General features: G+C 36.0%; 1 protein-coding gene across 3 annotated transcripts in view; it reads right to left on the bottom strand.

Annotated features, from left to right (window-relative positions):
- trappc9 (trafficking protein particle complex subunit 9) overlaps positions 1-26,514 on the bottom strand; it is a 619,314-nt gene that overhangs the window by 484,633 nt on the left and 108,167 nt on the right. For all 3 annotated transcript variants that reach the window (XM_088601827.1, XM_088601825.1, XM_088601826.1), the window contains 2 exons: positions 23,008-23,140; positions 14,713-14,876 (listed from right to left, as the gene is read on the bottom strand). In XM_088601827.1, coding sequence (XP_088457953.1) covers positions 14,713-14,876; positions 23,008-23,140 — 297 coding nt within the window. The remainder of the gene's footprint in view (positions 1-14,712; positions 14,877-23,007; positions 23,141-26,514) is intronic.

The raw sequence follows: 26,514 nt of genomic DNA, 5'->3' as shown, positions 1-26,514 counted from the left end.
AGGGATCAGTATTAGGACCACTGTCATTCCTAGATTACATCAATTATCTAGACTTGTAAATTAGAAAAGTTAAGTAAAGTTTGCAGATTATACCAAAGGAATAATTTGAATAACGGATTGGCATGAATGTAGGACGTTGTAATAGATTCAAAAGGGCTTAGACTCAATTTAATGCAGACAAGTGTAGGATGTTGAACCCACGTAAAAGGGATAAACTCAGTTTGAAGCAGCTGCTTGTCAAAAAAGTTTTTCTTATATATACTGACAATTTACTTCTTAATCTAGACAATATAGGACAATGTAATAAAATTGACAAACATGTTAGAATAAATAAAAGTGGAGAATATGAATCAAAGGATAGTGTTCAAATACTATGATTCACTAGTTATACTTCATTTAGAATGTATAATTTTAGTCACCATGTTACAAAAAATATTGCTGTTCTGTAGTTATTACAGAGTAGATCGACCAGATACAGTACATTCCAGGGCTTACAGAAATATCCTACATTGAGAGCTTTAAAGAAAATCTTTTTGGAGGACCTGTGATGGGCTCCGATTCAAATATTCCAAAACCTTAATCAGAAATTACAAGGAAGTGCATTTATGCTTGAGAATACTTCTTGACACAAAGTCAGGATGAAATGGAAATAGTCATGTTCTCAAAACTGACGCCCTTCTTTCAGGAAACAGCTGGATATGATCAAACAGCTACTAGCAAACAAACGAGCAAGATGAGACAAACGGCCTCGTTTTGATTGAAAGCTTTCTCATGTTCTTGTGTATTGAATGCAACAGTTGCTGACTGCTGAAAAGAAGCAATGGTTTGCAGGGGTAGCTCTAATTGTTGATTCACGCCCCGGATGGCTTTGAAGAGAACCCTCTTCTCTTCAAAGCCACTCAACCACTTAGGCAAGAGAGTTGTAAAATTAAATTAATCAAAAGATCAAAGGATGACATCACACAAATGTTGTTAATAGAGAACATACAGCCAGATAGAACAAATGTAATGGCATACCTGCTCAAATCTATCAGTGTATAAACCATGCACTGTATGTATTTAAAGTAATTTATTCACTGACTGAAAAAAGGAGTATGCATTATATACAGTATGCCTTGTAAGTCAGAAACTATCCTGACAAAGAATAAAATGTAAATGCAGCATTAATGCAATTCACTATATTCTTTATTTTAGATTTTAAAACATATTTCAAAAATTATTAATAGTGATATCAATTATATTTCTCCATTAAGATGAAATCTTAATTTTTGTAAGAATGTTTAATGCAAGCAAATCAGTAGTAAAAAAAACTCCACCTACATCTGGTGGTAAGATGTTTGAATAAAAGAGAAAGATTGTTAGGTTAGAAGACTAGAATCAAAGAAACAACATCAACTGTACAGGCAAGAAATCAAGTGATGAAATTCAATATACCATACCACCAGCATCTCAAGACAATAGATAAATCATTGTGAATACAATATGGCAAAATGTACACCATTAACCCTCCTGAGTTATTTGACAACACCCTATATAGTCTGATTAGTCAAATATGGATTTCTCCTCCACTCAAACAGTGAGCAAAGTTTTCTCTTGTGATAAATAGAAGCAGTACACAATGGGTAATTGACAGTATCATCATACCTAGCATTAGATAAGGTGGCAACTTGCTTGAGTTAGTCAGTAAAAAGATAGGAAACATCAATGAATTAAAATAAGATTCGATTATTGAATCTAATCTAATACAGTATTAGAGATTGAAATGACACCTAGCAATTATAGGCTCACAAGACGTAGTTTTCCATTTCACCAAATCAGATATATCCAAACTTACTATATACTGTAGACAAGTTAAAAAAACATTTCTAGAAATGATTTTCTGGCAGTACCGAGTTTAATGTGAAGGCTGGATATGAACCACTGAATAAAAAGGATCAGAACACAGGATATATTTCACATCTTAATAGGAACAGGATATACTGTAATTGAAAATCTGGCTTTCAGCTTAACATTATGGTTGATGCCTAAAATCTGGGTGGTGGCTCCATTGACATGGTTTTATAGATATGCTATTGTAGTCTTGTTTATAAGTAATTCAAGAAACTTACTTTGAATTTCAAGATACAGAATATTGTGTTTTTCTGTTTTCAATTAGCATTTCGAATACTTTTTCCAAGTTTAGCGATAACAGTTTACTAACAAATTGAGAAAACACCTCCCTGGGGAAGTGGTTTTTCTTTTTCTTTTGTTTGGCTTTGTTCTCAGTCCCTTTTAAAACTGCCATTATTTCCAAAAGAATCGTTGTTTATAATAAGTCATGATAAAGTGCACGGTCTCATTCTACATTTTAGCAAGCGCTCATAATGACGCAAAGACTCAGCAAAATAGAGAAAGCCTTCTGAACTCAGTGATGAAAGTGAGTACAGAAGAGGATAAGTAGGTGTTGTCATACAGCATCAGCATCCCTTCAACTGTCTCTTCTGCGGCTGCCTTTGTCCTTAATGTCGTCTCCAAGGGCCTTGCTTTGAGCCTTTTCTGTCACTCTGTGTCAAACGCACTTTTTTTTAAAAAAAGGAGAAAAACACATTTAAACTGCCTATAGCACTGAACTTGTGTAATACTCTGAAGCTTCATTTTGATGAGTCCTTATTAGGAATAAGAGTAGGCAGGGTTGAATATGACCCGTTCACAACTAATATACTGGTTAAAATGTTAGAAAAGGGATGCAATTGGTTGGGTCCACATTTGTCGCTGACTGGGTTCACCTGAAAAATAATTTTAAAAGTCAATAAATCATTGCTCATTATATTTGACCCTCCTGCCCTTTTTGTGCATGTGGAAAGTTCCAAGTCCATATGGTGATAATTTATTCTGCAAAGCCACAAGAGGACACTTTGCATTATCTCAGTTGAAATACTGAAAATAACCATTTGATGCTGTTGTAGGCCAGAAGCACTACTTTTCTTTTCAATATTGTGATTATTTCTTTAAGTGTATGTTCAGGGAGCTACCTAGCAATAGGACCTTTAAAATTCAACCCCTGTAGACTAACAATGACATTTTAATCTCAGCTCCTCAGTATCTGGGATGTAAATGCACACATAAGCAAGATGTGAGGAGCAGAAAAAGACCACAAGGTGACATTGGATTATCTAGAGAAATAATGTGTCATTTAGTGGTTTATTAGTTTCCCTGAACATGGCCTGTAGAAATTCTCTTGGCTCTCAGTGCCAAGCCTGTTCTGCTGTTTTTTTTTTTTTGTATTTTGCACCGGAATAAGAAATAAAGACATCTTGACTCAGTTGATCAGAGAGTATGAATGGCAGTATTTGTTGAAACAAATAATCTTATTCAAACCGAGTATTTTCTGTGGGTTCAGTCTGAGGAAATGCATGTAAGTCCATGAAAACATTTCCACATTTTAGCAAAGCTCTAAAATGAGAAATTAAGATTGTGCCCTGCAGATCTGCTCATAATCTTGATGAAATAGGAACAAAAAAAATCACATAAGAAAGATTCATAGATTGGATAATGTTTAAAAAATATGAAAATGTTATACTGAATTCTTAATAGCGTTGCTCAGAGCAAATCCATATTTATCAGAAATCACTTACAGTAGGTAATGTCAAACGGTCATTGTCAGCACTTTCTATTCTCAAGATGTAAGTTTGTGACGAAAACCTCTAACTGTTGCACTCGCATTTACTGTTGCTTCCCAGACAACTTATTTTACAGCCCATGGTGACAAAAGCAGCATACTGTATTAAAATCCCAGGGCGTTTCTCTAAAATTATAGGTGCAACCCTGGGATCCTGGTCAAAATTCCCCATTGGTCCTAACCCATCATGGCCTCCTAATAATCCCCATCTATCAATTGGCTTCATTACTCTGCTCTCCTCCCCACTGATAGCTGATGTGTGGGGAGCGTTCTGGCGCACTATGGCTGCAGTCGCATCCTCCAGGTGGGGCTGCACATTGGTGGTGGTGGAGGAGAGTCCCCATTACCTGTAAAGCGCTTTGAGCGGAGTGTCCACAAAAGCGCTATATAAGTGTAAGGAATTATTATTAATTAAAATGCACTGTGGCTTCTTCCTGACAAGGATGCCACTATAACAGTAGTCTTATATTTCTTAAAAAAGAGAACTACAGTGGGAAGTGGTAATGCAGAGTCAGTTATTTTGTAGTCTACCCCTCTTCCAAATTGAGGAGGTCAATGATCATTTGCCTGCAGTCTTCAGAGAGCTTTGGGACTGTAACCATGATGATGAATGTTGCTGCTGAATGTCTGCTGTGTTTTACATCCAGGGAAACAAGAAATCTTTAGAGGCCTCTATATAGTTCCATTGTCTTCCCAAGAAGCAGAATATAGATTTGGTTTAGTTAAATTTTATGGAAAGGAATATTTTCTGGAGTTTATTTACAACCGATGAGTCACTATAATGATCTGTACAATATTAATTGTACATTAACATTAATTAAGGTAAAATGTTTTGATTACTGTAAAGCAATATTCATTATCCAATATGAAACTTGTTTTATGTTTTTTACTTCTGTTTCACTGGGAGCATGAATACATTTGAGAATATAGTAATGAATATGCCACCCCTCCAAGAAATATAAAAAATTGGTCAGGCCACTCCAAGCTGTATTTATAGCTGTAATAAGTCATGGGCATAAATTCCACTCTACAGTGGCTTGCAAAAGTATTTAGAACTTTGCATAATAGTGCTGCATTTTTTAGTTAGCAGTTATGACACTTTGAACTAGCAATCAGTATTTGTTATATACACATACACTCATATACACAATTTACTCTGCATATTCAAAGTAAATACAAAAAGACATAAGTAAATGGATAATATTAAAGAAAAATGGAAAAATAATTATCACATAAGTATTCAAATCCCTGGCTATGGCACACCTAAATAGATTTAGGTGCATGAAATTACCATAACAAGCTAACCAATTACTTCAACGGCCTCTGTGTGCAAATGTAGTGCTTGTCGCGATTTGAGAGGAATAATTCCTCTCTGCCAGGTTGCTTGGTCAGGTTGTGAATTGCAAGTAAAGACTCAAGCAAGACAAGGATAAAGTCATTGAAAAGCTCTGATCATGAAAAACAGAAGGTGTGTGATGTCTCTGGCAGTCAGGCAAGAAGGTAGGGGATGCCACTGTGAGGCCTACAACAAGCCAAGACAACACAACACATCTCACACTCAGCACTATCCCAGAAAAAAAAAAATACTACAAAATTAAGACTGGAGTGAAAACTTTACTTTTTTGTAGGAATCTGGACCTAAATCACATGGCCAAAGCTACACTCCAATAGTGTAAAAATAAGAAAATGAATGTTTTTAAGTGGCCCAGTCAAAATCCTGACTTAAATCGTATTGAGAATCTTTAAAGCGGCAACATTATAGGTCACACAACTGAAGACGTTATATCTGCCAAAACAGTTTCTACTTTCTACTTCTCAGTGCAGAATTAACCTTTACTCATTCCTCGGTAGCCGACACATGTGGATGCAACTCCACACTTGAACCTCTTCATACCAGACTTATTCTGAGATTAACAGTCTCTTACTTATTTAGTAAATTTAAATGCTCGTTTTTAAGAGGACATCTGCTATGTAATTTCATACCACAGACATTTGTTTAATGGTTTTAATACAGTATGTTGGCAGCTCACACATGGCTCACACTGTAAAACTGTTTTTGGATTGCAGAAAGAGACTTAAGTCCAAACATCAGTGGTTCGAATCCAGGCTATTCCATTAGCTGACCATAACCAAAATTCCCCAAACAGTGAATCAGAACTGATATAGTGCTGTTTGTGATTGGAGGAGCTCAAGGCCAAACAGGGTCAGTTAATGTGACTTGCCCAGGGCCTGTGAGTTTGCACTCACATTCGTTAGAACCACATCTCTTCTCTAGTTGATGTGGACACAGTGGGTCCTGCAATGTTCAAGACTGTAGATCACAGCAAGTTATTTTCAAGAAAAGCACACATGGTCTACATTCTATGAAGAGGGTCATAAAACTGAAGCAAATTCGATTAATAACCAGCAATTCCAAACTGGCAGTGTATAAAATGAAAAATAATTGCAGTTTGGAATTTTTTAGAAACTTTCCACTGTAATTAAAAGCATCTCCTGGAATAGTAAATATTCAGAAAAGGGATTCCCAGAGTGTCAGACTAGTGAAAAATAGTACAATGTGTTCAGAATTCTTCTAAATTGTGCCACAATGTCATAGTTTGAAATCCGAATCAGTGCATGGTTATAATAGGAACCATGGACACTGAGGCCTAAGCCAGTGTGTTCCCTTTTGATAAACATTATTTTTAGACGGATGTCTGGGTGACAAAGCTTTGACAGTTATGGAACAGTGACATGAGAGGTATAGCTAAAATCGAAGCTGAAGTCACTGATAGTCTGACGTCCCTTTAGGTCCAAAAAAGATTTTCCCGGGTCATAGAGAGCTGAAGAAAATGATCTGTCATGTCGTAGCTTTCAAAGGCTTTTGATTTAATTTTAACTGTAATACATTAATCAGTTAAGGTGATATACCCTAGGTGTGTGTATATATATACAGTATGATACATACTGTATAAAAACTCCTATATTATAGTTTTATTGCCTTTTGTTATGCACCAAGATTCACTTGCTGGACATTTATTATTTTTATGTTGTTTTAAAGACCTTCATGATGTGGGTTGATTATTTGAAAGAACATTTATGTTGCTAATACTGTCTTATATCACATTAAATCAGTATCAGCCATAGGACAAGACAATCACAATCTTTGCCGAGGGATACAAAAGGAAGACTTCAATTAAAGCAAAAATGCAGTCTGCTCAACAAAGTCAAATCGATTCCATTATCTTTTCTTGCCTTCATTACTTATTAATATTGTCAGCTCCCCTACAAGCAAAGCTTATTTCTCTCAAAAGTCCCCTTCATCTGGCAGCATCTCACGATTCAAATGGAGTTTCAGAACAACTTGTTATTTTTTCTGTCAAGCTTTAGAGGGTCATTCCAGTTAGACCTTGATTATTTTATAAAGGAAAAAGCAACAGGGCTATGTTTCATTTCTACTGTGAAACTGTACCACTGTTTGAGGAAAAATAAGGATAAGTGCAACATAGATTATAATAGCATAAAATGGCATACAGGGTCTGTAGAAGTTTTCAGGCCTCCTGAAAAGTTTTCCAAATTTTCTTACCATGTTTGAAATCATGACACTTACAAACAGGATTTCCATCTATCCATTCATTAATTTTCTAACCACTTCTTCCAGTTCAGGGTCACGTTGAGCCAGAGAAAACAATTTGACAAGCTACAGGACAAGGCAGAGTACACCCTGGATGGGATGCCATGCAAACACACTCACACCAGGGTCAATTTTCCCAAAAGCCAATTAACCTACAGATTCAGTCATCTAGAATGGGCAAAGTGTCAGTAGATACTGTATACCACGGTAGGCAGTACGCTGCTACATGCTTTTTTTATTTTTAAGAATAATCTGATGCAGGACTGTCGATATTTGCACCACTCCAAACATTTTAATATTTTACTTGCACTTACAAAACAGTAGTGTAAATACGTTCATCTAGATTAAGGTAGTCTGCAAGAATGTAGCTAAGGTACAACATGGATTTCTGTAGATATTCACAGAATTCATTAAGGTGTGTTGGAGGTCAGAAAATGTTGGGGGGGGTTTTGTCCACGTATTTCTCATCTTTCTTTGTCCCCTCATGTTAGAGGTCATAGTTCAAATACATAATAAGGTGGGACCTTCAGGGCTATGGAAGCCTATTACCGTCACAAAGGAAAAACGAGATAACTGCCAAATATCAAAACATTGCAAAATACAAAGAAAAAAGAGCCTTGATGTTTTAGAAGTACTCATATAATTTATGATTGTTCAGTCGTATGTTGTTCATTGTTTTTAATTTGAACTCCAAATTTCCAAATGAATTTCCAAATTTGAAAATGTTGTCACAATGAAGATATCAAAACGCTCCAAAAATAACAACAGCAAATTAAAGAATTTGATGCAGAAAATGTTTTTGAAGAAGGAGGAACACTGTTTTGTACTTTTTTTCCTTTTCATCTATCACTACCGGCTATATAAATACATTAGATTTCTATTCATAAACTAATATTTTAATAACTTTAAGAAATATTATTATATTCTGGTGATTTTTATTTTCAGCAACCAAAATTTCCTTTTACTGGGCTTAAAGAAGACTTCCAATACATGAGTGCTACAGCACAGTACATAGAAATACCATACATAGTGATCTAAAGTGAGAGCTTTCTATCTAGTGGATCCTGGCTCCATTTATGGCATGTAATTGCAATTTCAGAACAAAAAACTGTATAGCCATGATACATTTTAAAATGCTATACAGGCTACATATTTTATATAAAACATAAAATATGTTGGATTTTCAAGAAATGTATATCCAACTGAGATGACACAACAATACTGGTATATACCAAAGCATGGTGTAATAAGGCATGTTGTAAAAAGCTTACACTGCATAATCAGCATAGCCTTTCCAAAATCCTAAATTACATTTTTCAGGTGTACACATTAGTCTTTACATCACCAAAGGTCAGTAAAGACCAGCAATGAAAAACCAAGAAAAGGAAGTCTTCATACTCCAAAGATGACACATCCCCCAAAAACATTCTCACCCACAAAGAAAATATTGTGTTGTCCATATCCAAAAACTTTCAATTTGAACTAGTAACACTATTTCATTCCACTGTTCCAGTATTCAATATTTTGACTTATTCTAGGTCTTATTTTATTGGTTTCTTGACAGCAATCGCTCCATAGAGACCTGTGGCAACAGCAGAGCTAGAAGAGATATTAACATTCACATGGTTTGCCATTTCAGGTGAGAGCATGACTTTCATCCATCCCACATTCTCAGTAACTTCAAAGTATTCCTCTCACTTTTTGGCTGTTTCATGTAGCCACCCTTTTTTTTTTTAAACAGCATCCTACTAAAGCTGTATTTTTCACTTTCTTATATAAGAGCATTAAATAATACATAAACTGCATTTAAATGTATTAACTACTGTTTCCACTTTAATTTGATAAAGCATTAATTTAAATAGTTTTATGAGTGTTATGTATTAGGAAGGAACAAGTAAGGACTAACTCTATGCTTTGGAAAGCTTTGGCAAACTCGGGGTTTGGTCTGTAATATTAGTGTGCTTGTATTTCTATTTTTCAGCTTGAAATTGTAATTTTGGCAGCCAAAGCACAGTGACACAGCTCCCCACTTGACAATTATGCATAGGAATACAGATAATAAATTCTTATTCATAGTTATACCATATTAATAATATTTCAAAAACTAAATAAATGATGCATCCTTCCAAATTAAAATAAACAGTTGCTTAATATTACCATTTCTTGTGAATACTTGAATTTCACACCTTTCTTGAAGGGCAGAAGCCCTGACTGGTTTCGACATTACTGGTAATTCAAAATAATTATGGGTACCTGAAAATGCATTATGCACTAAGAAAAGTAGTGTTAGAGCACCAGAAAGCATTAATGATGACAAAACAGGTAATACAGAAAAACAAAGGTAGTCAGTCTGAAGGCATGGCATACCTAGAAATAACACAATAGCTCATTGGTGTCATTTGAAATAAATGATTTGATGCCATGAAAACAAATGACCGTGTAGGATGAGTTGACAGCAGTCTTAAGTCTCCAGCCTTACCTCAGTTATTTTCTTACGCAGTTCGTAACCAAATTAGAACACATATGACAATGCTGTATGTTTTTTTAAAGTTCATAATTTAGATGAGATGAAAATATACATGATACTTTATGCCTGTCAGAGCATCAATTGCTTTTTGTTAATGAGCAGACATTTTTCACATTCAAGCACAGTAAGCGTTAATTAGGGCAATTCTCTTATCCTTGATAAACCTTTTCATTTAAAAGAACAATCTTGCCAGTTCATTCAACCATGTCTTCATAGCAAGCGAGTTGCTCTGATATCCAGCTATACGCCAGAAAAAAGTTTCGTGGAACACCCAAAAAAATCCTGGGCCCAAAGATTTTAAAGGTTAAGCATAAGATAACTTCTAAAAAAACAACAGTATATTGGCAAATAATCCACTAAAAGCTTTTTTACTGAAGAATCCCCAGCCCATCACGCTTTACAAAAGAACATTAAAAAGCATTGTCAGTACTAAACATGATGTACATCTGTATGTGGGGAAAACTCATAGCTACATTATGCTGTGGGCAAATGCTGTAAATGCTGCTGCAGATGTACAGTATGGACAGCATATGAAGTTTTTCATTTTACAGTCGTGTATAGTTACTTTTCAATGCAAGTAGGTCTGCAACATCATATATCAAACCGTTATCAAAGTTAAATGATGTCTGGACATGCACAGAATAAAAATATTTTATGCCATAGTTTTATAACTCTGTAGCTCATGCAGTTATATTTTAACATTTTCCAAGCTGGTGCATTCACAAGAGCCTTACAAAGCCTTAAAATATTAAAGTATAGCTTTTACTCTGCTTGAGAATGCAGTAAACAGTCTCCAGTATTTACTCACTGATGCTGTGGTAATACTGAACTTGGTCATGCATTTATTTGGCAGACTTTCACTTTATTTTGTTTTACATTCAGATTTATTTATTTGGAATCATTCATCTGATGGGAATGCTAGAGCGATCTCGGCAACAAACCTTGCTCAAAGACACAGTAACAGTATCCCTACCTGCTATTTGATCCCTCAACCCTCCTGTCAGAAGGTTTCTAAAGCATACTGCTGTACACTGCCACCATTTTAGGCAGTGTTTATCTTAAAGTGAACATCTGAGAAAGGTATACTGTATAATATGGAAAACAAATCTAACACATAAATCAAAAGAAATGAGTATCAAGAACAAGTACATAAGTATATTTTTGTATATTATAACGATATTCTGCACACACAACGGTTTTCTTCAAACCCAGAAAAGCATATGCAGCCAATAAAACACTTTGACAACAAGAGTGGATATGACAAATACACATTTCAGATAGACGTCAAATGCATGGAAAAAACACTTTATTTCAGGTTTTAGGCACTGGGGGAAAACGATAGAGGACTGGTAACAAAATCAATCTAAATCCGAAGCCGTTTAGAGACAAAAAAATTAACATTTTATCTCTGCAACTGGATGAGTCTTGATTTAAATTTAAATGTGGACAAGCTTCTCGCATCTTGTGGCATATTGCTGTAGTCAGATGGAAGAAGAGGGAGAGCCGCAGAGATCTGGAGAACAACCGAGGGAGAGCAGGTGTTGAGCAATGTGAGGTAACTCAGAATAAAAAGGCGCGGGCAAGCATGAAGGACTGCCAGTGCAGAAGGCAAGAAACCAAAGCAGTGACCAGTGACCTCCAGGCAAGCCACTAGGACAGAGAGAAAGACACCAGAAACAAGCCACACGAAGAGAAAAGGATATTTTAGAGTGCATTAAAAAAGGTCATCATCAAAAAGCAGCCAGTCCAAGATATAGTAGGTACAATAGTCCAAATTCACCAAAAGATAATCCTAAAGGTTATGTTTTCCCTTAGGTTTGTAGTTACTTTTTCCAACCATTAATAAGACACTGGGTGAGCTCAAGTTTTTTTTTTATAATCTGATGTGCAATATGGCCGAAACAATAAAGGTTATATTACTGTGCATGATGAGTAGACATGGTTTAGCTTGAAAAGTCTTGATATTTAGGATAGGATTAGCTTGTCTTTCTATAATCCATCAAACTAGAATCTCCACTTCTACCAGCACAGACGGAAAAGGGAAAAACATGTCCTTGAAAGAGTTAACTGTGTCTTTTCAGCCTGTAAATCCTACAGTGCAAACAGCAGTTGGATGAATGACACAACTCCTGCCGACAACATCATGCCAGCTCACAGGAGCCCAAGAAACCACGAGAAAATGGGATACTCTGTCTGAGTCATGCTTACACAACCTCGCCTGCATTCAAACAACGGTGTTCCACCACTTGGGGAATCTCAGCTAGAGTCATGTGACAAAGGAGAACAGATTTAATGCAGCAATGTCTGACTACAGGACTCAACCTGCAGCCAAAACAAAAACAAGAACGTGGAAGAGGGGTGTTCAAAAAAGTTTAGCGGTTTATGTGCATTATTGAAAGGTGGATTTTGAGAAGGACAGTAATTGCTGTCAATTTCTATATACAGCTCTCAGTGTTCCACTTTTCAGGGTATGACTGAGGCTGATTATTTCCACTTCAGATACTCAGATCCAAATATCCCTAGGTAAAACGTGAAAAAAAAACTCTGGTACCTAATCATTCATATACTGTCATGTTGTATCCGATGGATTGTGTTTTTGAAGTGTGTATGTCTCAGCAAAAAAAAAAAGAAAAATACAAAATTATTCCATCATTCAAACTTAAGACTCTCGATACAGTACCTGTGATTTACCTGCTGCTCTACAGGATCTGCTGAAAGGTCCAAATGTCTACAGACATAATCTGTTTCAACAACCCTGCCAAACGCCGCAGGAGTTTTTACGCAGCCCTCAGTAAAAATTTGGCATACTGTTTTTGTCACCATCTGAGGGGAGAAACACCTGATTGACTGGCACTGTTCTGGTTGACCTTGTTTTTATTTTTAAAATATCCAACATCAAATTTATCAGTTGTTTTTCAAAGGAACATATAATTTGTTTAGGGCATCATTAAGGTATAGCCTACCTAGATAGCAAAATTTGGGTTTAAAACACAAGCTAATATGCATCATTCCTTTAGGTAACTTTTTATCACTGTTTTCAGTTGTATATTATAGTTTTTTGTGCAAAGTACTGAGCCTGTGAAAGTGAAAACTTCTATTGCAGTTTAATATTGCATTTACAGCGCCCCAAATAATAATAATTTTCTTATATTCATCTAATAATATTGCATTATATTATTATAATATTTACAGGACCCAAATGATCTGATAATATACTAAAGGTACAAAAAGAGATGATATCTATAACATCACATTATACTGTAGCTTACAGGTATAATTTAAAAAGCAAAAAGAGTACATTCGAATTGGTTCTAGTAACTTAGTGTGATTCTTGTATCTCCACATTTACTTCCTTTGATTTTCATTAAAAAAAACAGCGGGTTTTTAACATTTATGTTACAATTATACATACTGTATAGTTCAATTTTCATGTTTGTATTTGAAGACAACAAATTCCATTTTGTAGTTTCCAATATCACCATAAAACACATTTTCAAACCCTGACCCACAAGCACTTGTCACACATTTGTAAGAAACTGCAAAGTAAATTCAATATACCACAGTAACATGATAAACAAGGGAGAACACAAAGAATGGAAAGAACTGAAGATGTCTCCCAAGTCTGTATGAGTCTCGGACACAATCAGTCCAGGACTAATAACGTTGCTGTTGAAATCATCATAATATCCGACTGCTGAGTGACAGGTACGAAGATTTTGCATTTATGTTGGAAACATTGTAACCCTAACCCATGGACAATTTTGCATATCAAAAGTTTCTGCCACATTTTCCCAAAACATTTGAACACCCAGCTCACAAGCCTGCCATCTGAAAATTTAGTAAGGAGTTGACTCTCATCTTGTTCCTAGTGATGAGACATGAGTTCACTTTGACCAAGACTATTCAACGCAGTTAGAGCTCTGTTTTCACCCCTAGAGAAATGACACCACCTAGCCTCAGCAGATAAGATTATGGCAAAATATTTTGGAACTCAAAAGGGGTAATGATAATTGATTACATGCCAGATAGAAGTACTGTACAACCCCAGATAATCGAGTACAGCCCCAGTTTTGTAAGATTGTCAAACTGTAGAAACACAGCAGGGGAGGTTGACACCTGATGTTCAATCAGTGCATGACTACATCCCAGTTCACAAGCCTAGAGCTACACAGGCTTTCATTTGTCAGTCTAAATCTGTAAGTTAAACAGTTAAATCATCCACATTACAGCCCAGACTGAGATGTTAATGGTTATTAGTTGTTCTGACATTAGATCTTTGCATTCCATGGTACACAGTCTGATGTTATGGATGTTTTTTAAATATACCATTCACAAGCATTTAAATGAGCAGTCAGAAGAATGAGATTAATAGGGAACTGGAAGCTTGATGGATAATTAGGCTTACTGAAATGAAGGTTGATTATACTGAGAAACTATCTTGTTTCTAAAAACCTTTATCACAAAGTTATGTGAATGGCCCCTGTACACTGAGCTACTCAGAAGGTTCCAACAAGCTTTTATAACACGTATTAATTTATTTTTCCTGACACTGTTACCCAAAGTGTAGAAATGTGCACCTATTTATATAACATTTTAATGAAGGACAAAACTCAGTTGTCACATTTTAAGCGTTACCAAGATTACACTACCCACAATATTGATGCCATTGTGATCAACATTATCAAACTACCAACTGACTGTAAGGAACAAGGTTGGATGAATTTGAAACGGGACAGAGGGAAGTCTTTAAAACCTGCCCAAGACATCCTAGCACAAAGGATTAAACATAAAATTAAAACTGTAGTAAGGTTCTGAGTCAAATAGCAAACAACACAGAAACACAAATGGTCTAACATTTAATCTCATTTGTAAACCAGTTAATATATTTAGATCAACCTGAAAGACCTTTCCTACCTTTAGTATTGACAGTCTTTGAAGTAATCTCCAATGACTCCAGAAGTTCTGTGCCAATGTTCTCTAGTTTGATGATGAGTTGCTGGGTCTCTCCATTGAAGAGCTGGACTGACACACTGGTGGAGACCTCTTCTCCAGAGGAAAGCTGCAGGGTGTGGGCAGAGCTAAAGAAGGACAACCACAAGATAAAGATGACAGTAAGATTTTGCACAGGTAATAAATGTAAGAATTTCACTCTGTCAGTAGCAGTGTAAAGCATTAATAGATACCTAATGTTATTAACTGTCTGTAAACAATCTAATGATATGCTGTAAATGATGGTATAAATGATTGAAAAATTACACACCACCCAAAACGATGCACTCTTATAACCAAACTTGATCAAACCTGTGGCTATATGGAAATAATATTGTAGCAAATGGTGAATATGAAATTAGAAAAGGAAGTTGAAAACTATGAAAAAGTAACAATAGTAATTATATATCAAATTCGGAAAGTTAGCAACCAAACTTAAAGCTACCATACCACAGGTGTCTGAATACCTATGCAAACAGCACATTCAGTTTTTGAATTTCTTTTAAATATTTGCTGATAACTAATTTTCTTATTAAAAGTGTCCCGTCTTTGAGCATGTGAGTTGGCAATAAAAATATGGATTGGAAAAGAATGCGAAGGTATCATTTGTTATCCAGCAGCTTTGGAAACTATTAAAGGGACTGAATACTTACAATATAATGCTTTAAATAATGTATCATTCACCCTGCATTCCCTACACCCTACAGAGAATTAAGTCTGGTTCAAGTATAATTAAAACATGTTCACGTTTAGCTAAAAAATAATTGCAACAAGTTTGAAGTGTATGTTTTTGCTTGAAATCGATTTGGTCCACCAACAGTAGCACAGATGGGTTTGGCACTTGACAAACTAAGCAGAGCCACGCTAGTGCGGTACGGTAGAGGCACAGCAGCCTTTTGTGTGTGCTGTAGTGCACAAAATAACATTCTGCAACTCCCTGTCACAACTACAAAAAGTGGCAGCTTTCACCTGCACTAGCACCGGCATTCAGCGCCAGGCTTTTCAAACCAGACAAAGGTCATGAACATGAAGACCGACTTTCAATGACCCGTGTTAGAAACAAGCAACAAAACACAATGAGGACACATTGTTCATTGTCATTCCATTGTTGGACAGCAGCACCAAATGTATTTCAGCTTAGTACAGCACAAAAGTTTTGTATATGTTGCCGAAATGTTCCTGCCTGCTGCTCTGTGTATTACCACTGAGAAGCATAAAGAGTTTTATAACCAGCCCCTTGTTTTATTACTGTATGTGATTTGCCTGGGTGTAGTGCCAATGTGCTAAAAACCTGTTCCCTCTACAAGTGACTCAGTATTGCCTTCTCTGCTGTGAAAACTTCATGTTAGAAAGTCAGAGAAAAGGAAAAGTTTCACAAGAATTTCAGAAGTAATTGTCCACAGCACACATACAGTATCAATAAGCTCAGGTGGTCAAAGTGAAAGAAAATCTATGATTCTTTGCCTTCACATTTTAAATGAACTGCCAGTATTCAAACCAGTCTCCAGGCTAGGTGTCTGATGACTTATTGTGACTTGGCAAGGTTATTAATGAGAAAGTTTGCCATCAACATGGGATTTAAAAATAAAGCACGAGCACTCTAGTTTCACAATCTTAAGAGCTGCCTGCTAGACTAACTGATCACTTCAACCTTACTCATCATGAAATAAGAAGCAGAACCAATTAAGCTCTGACAAAATAAAATTAGGAACAAAGTTTAAGCTTTAAAATTTTAATTAGCTCATCTAAAGGGTTTTCTAAGATTAATGAGATCCATTGGCTGATTAGTCACTCTTTACTCGCTGGGGTTACAGTTACCGATTTTGGCCAATACAAGCAATTTACATTTGTAAATGTAATGTTACACATTTATAAGGACTACAAATATTTTATGTGTGCGCTTGTTTCTAACAGAAAGATAAGCAATACAAAAGTCCAGCAGCAAAGATGCTCAATGTGCATCAAATTAAACAATTAGCAGATGTGAGGTATTAGTAAAATAAAATTGCCAGGGTTTTTTGGAAAAACTAGATCAAAGAAATCCAGTGCTTATAAAAGCTTCTATATGAAATGTGATTGTACACTCTTATCTGTTAAAACACGCTTTGTGCTTTGTTGTTTGGTTTGATTAAATGCTTCTGTGGTGCAATTTAAGAGTTTATTTTATGTCAATACTGTATATTGAGGCACTCATCCGTATTCTAGCTATTAGGGGACTTCTATTATAATCTGTGCACCTAGGGGATTTGGTGATAATTGCAGCCCTAGAGATGTCAAGAAAATAAAAGGTTAGGTATCTCGGATAATCCAAAGTGACTCAGTATTGAAGGAACATTTACAAGACATCTGAAAATATCTGAAAAGGTAAATAAAAGGGTAAAGTAATATACAGGCTAAAAGAAAAAAAGCAACCTAAGAACTAAAACCATTACAAAAGGTATTTAATTGATCAGGTTTTGTCAAGTACACAGTAATCTTTAACAAAAAAAGATTCACAAGCAAAGCAAGAACCTGTAATTAACAGATTAACAAGGATTAATTTGATTTTTTTTATGTGTGCAAGAATAATTAAAAATGTGTCTTTAAGCCAGAAAACTGTCTATATAAATTATTTTAGTGACAGAGCAGAACCGATTTAGATTTCTGCCTGACAGTGATGGATTTAGACATAGTTTAGAGTGGATGAGACTGATAACCCAAACCTGTCCTCATTTGCCGCCTCTTGCAGTGTTAATTATTTTTTAACTTATTTCATTTGTGAGGAAAAAATAAACTGGTGGTAATGGTGACACTTAATGATGTGTTAACGTAAGCTATTCTTCAAATGTCCAATATAAATCTGTAAACTGTTACATTTACATGTCATCAAGAACTACACATACATAATTGTCCAGCTCTGCTGAAAGTAGACCCTAGAAATTCATTCTCTATGATTTATCAATTTCAGGCTCTGCAAATACATATTCAAAAGATGCAAAAGACAGCATCTTATATTTTATTAGTTTTTCAGATAGCAACATAAATTGAATATTATCAAGAACAAATCAGCCCAAAAACCAAACTTAACTTACAGATGAACCTCAGGAGCACATACACAATAACACATGCTTCAGAGTTTTAGTGAACAGTTAGGGAATGAAAAAATGGAAATTTCACTGCAACATAGTTACGAACAAATTAACGAACTATTGAGGGATGTCAAGAAAGACAATACGTTTTCCTAGAAATTGACTTTAATCTTTCCCTCATCAGCAATAACATCTGCACACACTGTAGGCATCACATACTGTAGATAGAGTGTATCACTATCTAATACTGCATACTCATCATCTCTCATTCAAAAGTTCTCTTTATCCCTTTGGTCAAGCTCATTCCACAAATTTCCAGTGAAGTTGAAGTAAAAAGCTTGAGTGAATACATAGAAATAGGACTATTCCTTTTCAAAAATGGCACTATTTTCATTATACCTGGGTAACAATGGGAGGCTTTTGATTTACTGAAGCAATTAGAAATTGGAAAAGTAAATTATGAGTTTGCTTAAAAGGACGTCTAGAATCAACAGGACAGAATAACAAGCAGTCGCCGCAATAAGATTCAAAATATAGAGTCACCTCTAAAAATATTTGCACCCTTGATACTGATGAGGAAGTTTTTATGCTAAATATTTTATGCTAAATGACACTGGGACTAGGATTGGAACCAGATACTGTTGTCAGATGAGATGGAAATAGAGCCATACACCCTTCTAGCAGGTTAATGTGTATACAGAAAAGAACATCATACCTATTCTGAAAATGGTGTGGGATCTTTGATGTCATGGGACTGTTTTGCTTTCACTGGTCCTAGGGCCCTTATTAAGGTCATTTACAGTACACCATGAACTCTACCAAGTGCCAGGACATACTGTTCTATTGCTTGCCTCTGCATGAAGGTTAAACTTTGCTACACATGGATCTTCCAGCAAGAAAACGATAGCAAGCACACATTAAAATCCACACAAAAAAGTTAACTGACCATAACATCAATATTTTGCAATCAAAATATGCATCACAGGCCAACAAAGTGCCTGGACTTCAGGGATCTGGAACAATTCTCTATAGAAGAAGGTAATATCCCTCCAAATGTGTTCTCCAATCTCAGAAAACATTATAAAAAAGGCTCTTTGCTGTTATTCTCACCAGAGGAGGGTGAACAAAGTACTTAAAACAGTGTGCTAATATTTTTGGAATCCAATTTATAATTTGAGATGTGAAATTTTGGTTGATTTGATTTGAATTATTAAAAAAGTAAAATATATTCCATGTCAGAAAATTACAATATAGCTCATTACCCGTGTTGTTTATCTTATACAGCCTTTTTTGCTCATCTTTATCAAGGAGGCGACTATAAAATGAATAATTTCTTAATACAATACCTAAACATTCATAGCAACCCATAAGAGATATAATGTGCATTTTATGTGAATCGATCGGTTTACATACTGATACGACTGTCTGATCATTCTCTAAGGATTACATGGGCATTAATAACATTAGGATTAACATTTAGATTTGTCATTCGCTACTCTGTAAGTCTCATATAATTAAACACATTTATATTCCCGAAGGCAAGTAAACATTCATTTATTGTGATCTAGACTTTTTTAGTTCAGACATGCATTTGGAATAATAGTTTAACTCTCAAAAATGTAAGGTGAATGTCAAACTTTTACATTTACAAACACTGCTGGCCAAGCGTTTCTGGTCCAGTTTTAACTTCCTTGTGAAGACAGAGCTGGGCTAGGTTCGTCACAGCTTTCGAATCTCCTTCAGCTGGCAGGCTTGCTGCCAGGCATGCCCCAGGGCACACAGAGAGAGGGAAAGCATTGCTTAGCACGGTGCTGAAGACAGCTCCTTGGGGAAGTTTGCTATGTGCTGATCTTTGCTTTTTAAAACAAACTGTGCACAGCGTCTGACTTGCGTCAGGCTGCAATTAGACAGGTGGGGAGAATTTGGTTTGTCCCAGGCTATTCCTGAATACACTCTGATATCCTGGCTGTCGACAAAAAGGTTAAACTGTGTTAATTTTGTTGATTGGCCAAAAATTACAATGCAATCACAAGATTTCTCCCCTTGGTCAGAATTCTGTTTCCATAGGACTCTCCCTTGGCTTGATATCTTGAAATAAAGTTAAAATTCTAACCTGGATAGTAATGATTGCAGTCATGTGGTATGCTAAGGTTCAGGTGCATGATGACTGTTTAATCACTGTATTTCCTCAGCGTGATGGTAAATCATGGACCACAAACTCTGCCATCAGCTCCCCTTTAAAAGAAGCTTGCAATCAACTTAAACTTCTCCTTTAAGAGACATTGCCCAACCAATGAGTCAATTCATACTGAGCATCAAAAGAACTTTCTGCTCTCTATTCATGCATGCATGTTTTTAGAAAAACAAAGGACAAAGATCTTGGATTATGATTAAACGCTTTGCCATCAGAATGATTAATTGATCATTCAAGACAGACCATGATACAGTGGAGTGACTTTTGCAAAAGCACTAAATCACCTCATTACTGGGGAAGTTGATTGGCAACAGATGATGAGATGATGTAACCTATTGAGAATGTCAAGCCTATTAAAAATAAAGATAAATCCATCCATCCATTTTCTATCTACTTCATCCAATGAAGGGCTGCAAGGGAGCTGGAGCGAATCTTGGCAAGCAAAGGCGCAAGTTGGGACAGACGCTGGACGGGATGACATCACAGGACACACAGACACAGAAACACACACATTCACATCAGGGCCAATTCTCCCAGAAGCCAATTAACATGCTAGTATGTCTTTGGACTGTGGGAGGAAACCTATACAAACACGGAGAGAACAGACAAACTCCATGCTTCTCCTCTCTCTTGGTGCCCTGGGACACAGGCCTGTCAGCTGCAAGAGATTCAACAGCTGTGACAAACCTAACCCAGCTCGGCCTTCAGACGGAAGTTTAAACTTGATCTGAAACTCTTGGCAGGCAGGGTTTTATGAGTAAAAGTTTGATATTCACATTATAATCCTGAAAATTGCCCCTGGGAGAGTTCTGCTAGGCAGCAGTGCTAACCACTGCCCCACCATGCCGCCCCAAAAGACAAAACTACAGAAAGTAATAATTATTCTTGCAAGAACAACCCTTTCATGCCATCAGTACGGTGGAGGCTGGACTATGTCAACTCAGGTGAATTTGCTAGTAGTGGACCCAAGTTCTTTTCAGCAAAGAGTGAAGGTTTTGTCCCTTATCAGCAAGTGTGGGGCAAGAATGCAGAAAAATGTTATTGGGTGGCATGACTTAAAAAACTGAAAAACCTCTATAACAGAGGACAAAACACTCCTTATAGTTAATAGCATTAACCCCAAGAAAGACTCTTATTCATAATCTAAAATAATGTCATAATATATATAAAAACAGTTTTATTCTGGAATAAACTTTGACTGGAATCATACTTGGCCAGAGGCAGGAGCTGTCAGAATTATGAGCGTTCAATGACGCGTGACTCAGAACTAATATAGAACAGAAATTTGGCTTTAGGAGACTCTGCTGCAGATATGACTGCCAAAGATTAGGTCTCATTTACAATGCCAACTGCCTTCTAGCAACTGCATAGTCCAAAGGAACAGCTATATTTTCTTTCTGTATGTCTGGGCTTACATGTTTTTTTTCTCCTGTAGCTACTTCATAACATGTCAAAAGAATTTATTTTTTTTATCTATCTAGAGCGAGGAAACATTGCGAGGAATCATGGGATATACAATGTGAATCTGAATTACCTGTTAAGTGTTTCATATGCTATGAAAAAGAACCATCTGAAGAGATTTCTAATTCTGCTTTGTGGATATTCAAAAGTCAAAGTAGGAAGCCAAGGACAGAATTGCAAAATGATCACATCTATTTCATAATCATATACCCCATGATCCATAGCAACCTCTACTTACTCTTTAAAAATATTATACTCTAGAAAGATGTTCATAAGAAGATTAATGCATAAGCCTGTTTCATTCATCAAGTTTCAGCCATGCTATGCTGATGAGCCCTAAGTTTGTCTGTGGCTGCTTACACTGACTTAATTATACAAAGACTAATTAAAAATTTCATTAGAGAGTTCTACTTTCTAGTGTCTCGAAATGGCTGGAGCCATTGTTGATATATCCCATGATTAAAAATGAATATAAAAAGGAACATCCTACAGGGTTAGTGTGTTTTGAGAACAAGCCTTCATGATGAATTAAGGGAATATTAATTTTTCACATACAGTATGGCTGCTACTGTGAGTGTCAATTAAGATACCCCATGAAGAAGAACTAGTAGTTGTTGAGATGGTTCTGTCAACAAACATCTCAAAACCAGAGTTAATATTCAGTCCCACATTTTTACATTGTTACCTTGAATTGCAGTATACAAACAAATGACTAAATAGGGAAATTATGATTAATAAACATCAAGGTCATAAAGCCCAAAGGACAATGATGCTCTTTACTCATACATTTATAAACATGGAAAACTATGTAAATGTCCTTTAATGATTTTATCTGACAAAGTCAAAAGCTGTACATAATAGTATGCGACCTGTTTTATTCAAATGTATTACATTTATTAAAATGTTTTATTAAAATTAAGAATTTCATAACTGTAGTGTAGAATGCACATTAGATCAATATTTCAGTTGTTCAGTTTTATTTCTACAAATGTTTAATGCGTATTTGTAAAACACCTGAAGTCAAAGGTTATGAAAAGTCTTAAGGGTTCTGCTGGGTCATTTGTTAGATATTTGGTGCCTAACTCCTTGTAAGTGTGATAGGGTTATTTGTCAGTGCCGGTATTTGGTGAGATCTAAAGTGATGAGGTAGAGTCCTATCATCATTGGGCCAGCCAGGTCCATAACAACAGCTGCATCACGGTGGGAAAGAATGTTCTCTGTCAATTTGTACAGGTGGGAATCAGTGCAGGTTAGGGAATAACACCTGATTTCCATAAATAACCCCGTCCACAAATAATATCACCTTTGTACCCTATCCTGCATCTTATCAACTCCTGCCAAGCAGGTGGGTATGGGCCAGGTGCATCAGAAATCACCTGACACTGTAGGGAACTACAATTGTCTTTCACCAGACTACTGCCCATCTTCTGAAATTCTCAGCCACACCGCGTCACTATTTAACGCCTCTTACAGCAACAAAGGCACAGGTCGGCTTACCGAGGCAGGGAGGTGCCGAGCTGGAGCCGAGGCAGAGCAGGAACCACCTCCACAGTGCAGCCGCTGGTCTTCACCCCAGCCAAGTGCTCCAGGAGACAGTCACTCGTCACCCCAAACACCGACGTGTGGTAACCTGAGAACACAAAAAAAGGATTAATGAATCATTCAACTGACTACAGGTAACTCACTCACTCAATCCTTCCTTTACTTTATGTGCATGTGATTTTAGAAGACAATGAAGTATCTTGGCACAAGCTAATGGTAAGAACAAATGACAAGTTGGAGAACTGCAAGGAAATGAAAGAAGGACACGTTCCAGGAGAGATCCTTTGGAAATGGAAGAGCGTTCTATGTGTTTTCATGCAATACACTCTGGACCCTTGTTTTAATTTCGCCGATATCAGCAAACACACGAATGATATTACAAACTAGCACTGGCATTAAGAAAATTAAAGGCCTGTAGCCATACCACCTTGACTCCTGATCAAATTAAATTAGAAGAGCTGAGCAAAGCTATGTCTACTCACAATAATAATCAGTAGACCATAAGGTGACGAGGAAATTAAATTGTGAATTAGAAAGGGCACACACTGGGAATACACCAATAAGCCCCATGTTATTGTAAGCTCTTTGGTGAAGGAGATATTAATCAACAAATTGTGCCAAAATATACTTCAGAACGGTGCTTAGTTTGCTCTTCTATGGTTAATATGATTTTTGAATGAGATTATGCACAGCATATGAGCGACTCAGTAAAATAAAGAATATCAGAATAATATAAAACAGATATCATTTCCTGTGAGTATCCATGACTTTATAATTTTTTGCCCAAAGGGATAGATTAAGGGTTTTGTTTCATAAATAAAGCGGATATAGATATATTCTTAATGGACGGTCTTATCGCAACAGACTATCAAACCATCTGCAACAAGCACGTTTATTGACAAGCAAACTGTTCACAAATTCCACATCACTGCAAAATGGTATGCTGCATACCTGGCTGTGAACCTTTTATTCAACAGTCAAAATCAAAATTGTTTGACAATCACCATCAAATGAACTATACATTCATACTGTATATAGTAAGCACATTTTTTGGCCATGTATCCTTAAAGGCACTGGATCAGTATGGGGCCACACTGCAGTGCAATCCAGATTCTGTTGAATGAACAGTTCTCAATCTATAAATTCCCATACGTACTGTATGTTTCACCACGTTCATGTCAGCATTCCATGACACTGAGGAAAAAGCCGATGTGTGTTTCTGTCTTTTCAAGAAGAAATTTAATTTTAACATAAGTACCTGTTTTTGTATCGCAAAACCCTTTCTTTGTGTAAAATCAGGCTGCAATATAACATGTCATTATCTCAATGACTTCAAGTACAATATGATGTACAAATTACACTTTTGCATGAATGCATGAAGTTATTAACACTGAAGTATTCATTACACATTTATGAGCATTTATGATAACAATCTGACTTTTGTTAATTAAGCAATTGATTTGTTACTAAAGTAATTAATCATGAATCAGGTTATTAGCACTGGAAAAGTTCTGAATCGAAACATGGAATTGGGGTGTATTTTAAATCATGCCACTCACAATCCTGTCTTTGTATCTTAACAATACTGCAGATTAAAAACATTGGCTCCTGTGCTACAAATGTATCACTGTGATTAGGAATAAAAAACTTTATACAGTAGGTCCCTATTTGACATCCTTAATGGGGATTGTAAAACCGGTCCATAAAGCGAATCAATGCTACAGTAAGCAGGGAATTAGAAGGGACCACAGGGTGTAAACATTCCCCACAAGATGTTAAGCTCAACATTTTTTTTTAGAAGAATCGATGTATTTCAGCAATAACCAGAATGACCAGAACATGACGATGACTTCTGTAATGTGCATTCACATTTTCTGAACATTGGGTTCTCAATTAGAAATTAACAATGAATGAAAGAGATTTCGTATGAGAGAGAGTTTGTTTGTGTGTGTGTGAGTGATGAACAACATTTTTTTTAAATTAAACTCATTGAAACATTTACCTTAAAAGTAAAAATGTCAATAATATTAATGCATAGTGTTCCTACAGAACACATGAAGATGAAAGCAACACAGTAATATACTTTTCAATTCAACTTACTGTATGTACAGAATAATATTACATCAAGATAGATAAAATACTGAACGTGTAAAATTCCGAGTAAAATTACTTATACTTTAACTTAATTTAACTTATCATCTTTGTCAGTTACAAGGACAAAGCTGGAGCACAGAAAAGACATAAAAAATAAATAAATATCTCAAACGCATACAGCTATAAAGGTGTACAGCAAAATATTTATCTATAATGATTTCATATAGTACAGTGCTATTTTGTAATGATTTTACTACAAAATTGCCATATTTTATGCTCTGGACTCCATTTTAGGGTGGAGTTTAGGTCCTTTGAATGTAGTCAGATCATTTTTAAATCCACAGTCTTAAAATGTCAATGGGACCCCCTGTACTTTGGCAGATAAGATAACTGTTGGAATACTATGCACAGCCCAACAAACTGGTAATGCAAAGATAACCTGATTTGTTTTTAAAGCAATATATTCGAGGTACCTGTATTGAAGTTATTATTTCCCTTAAATGAGGGAATTTTTAATTTGCAGGTGTTTGTGCAGCACCCAAACACAAGAGAGCATAGTCACATACTGCATATCAAAAGAATATAAACAGTATAAAAAGACAGTACATATAGTATGAGTATTTTAAAAGTAAAGAGTATTAAATTGGATGTGCGATATTATAAGACAGCCTTATGTTTCACAGAAAACTCATACTCAATTAATAAATCAAGACAACCACTGATTCATAAGTCACTGCATCATGACGCTAATTCAAAATCCACTAGATCTGTAAGCCTGCGTTGTTGTTCTTATTCTTAAATAAAAAAGGCTGCAACTCCAATGCAAAGTCAAAATATTACCTAGCAGGTAGAAACATTTAAAAACCCAATATACTGCAATATGAATGTTACAAATTGTTTTCAAACATAAACAAGTTTCATTTCTTATCCTTGGCTGTTGCCTGAGAAATTCGATTCTTCTGGTTACAGCAATGTATTCCACATGCAAGAGTGGAGGGTTTTCACTGAGGTGTATGGAAAGATCAAAGCATGCAGGTCATTACATAACCCTCATTGCTCACTTTTAGAGTTTACTGTTCCACAAACAAGAAGCCTTTCAAACGCTCAAATGGTGGCAATTTGGAAGATGACCGCATAAAAGCACAAGGAGAACAAATAAAGGATACATGAATATCAAGTGTCCCGACTGTCAGCAAGTGAGACTGAAAGTGGATTACGCTGTCGCCACACCACAGTTACAAAACTGCATGGATGTCATAGCCCTAGAGATTTATTCCACTCTTGTTCAACCCACAGATGCAATCCTTAGTGTGAACATGACACTGTGGAGGATTATACCTTGTCATCATCACAGTCCTCTTCAGGTAA

Source organism: Lepisosteus platostomus, chromosome 12 (assembly GCF_059453375.1).
Source record: "Lepisosteus platostomus isolate fLepPlt1 chromosome 12, fLepPlt1.hap1, whole genome shotgun sequence".
Lineage (NCBI taxonomy): Eukaryota > Metazoa > Chordata > Actinopteri > Semionotiformes > Lepisosteidae > Lepisosteus > Lepisosteus platostomus.
Note: the sequence above shows the minus strand (reverse complement) of the source record. Positions and strands in the feature narration are given on the sequence as shown.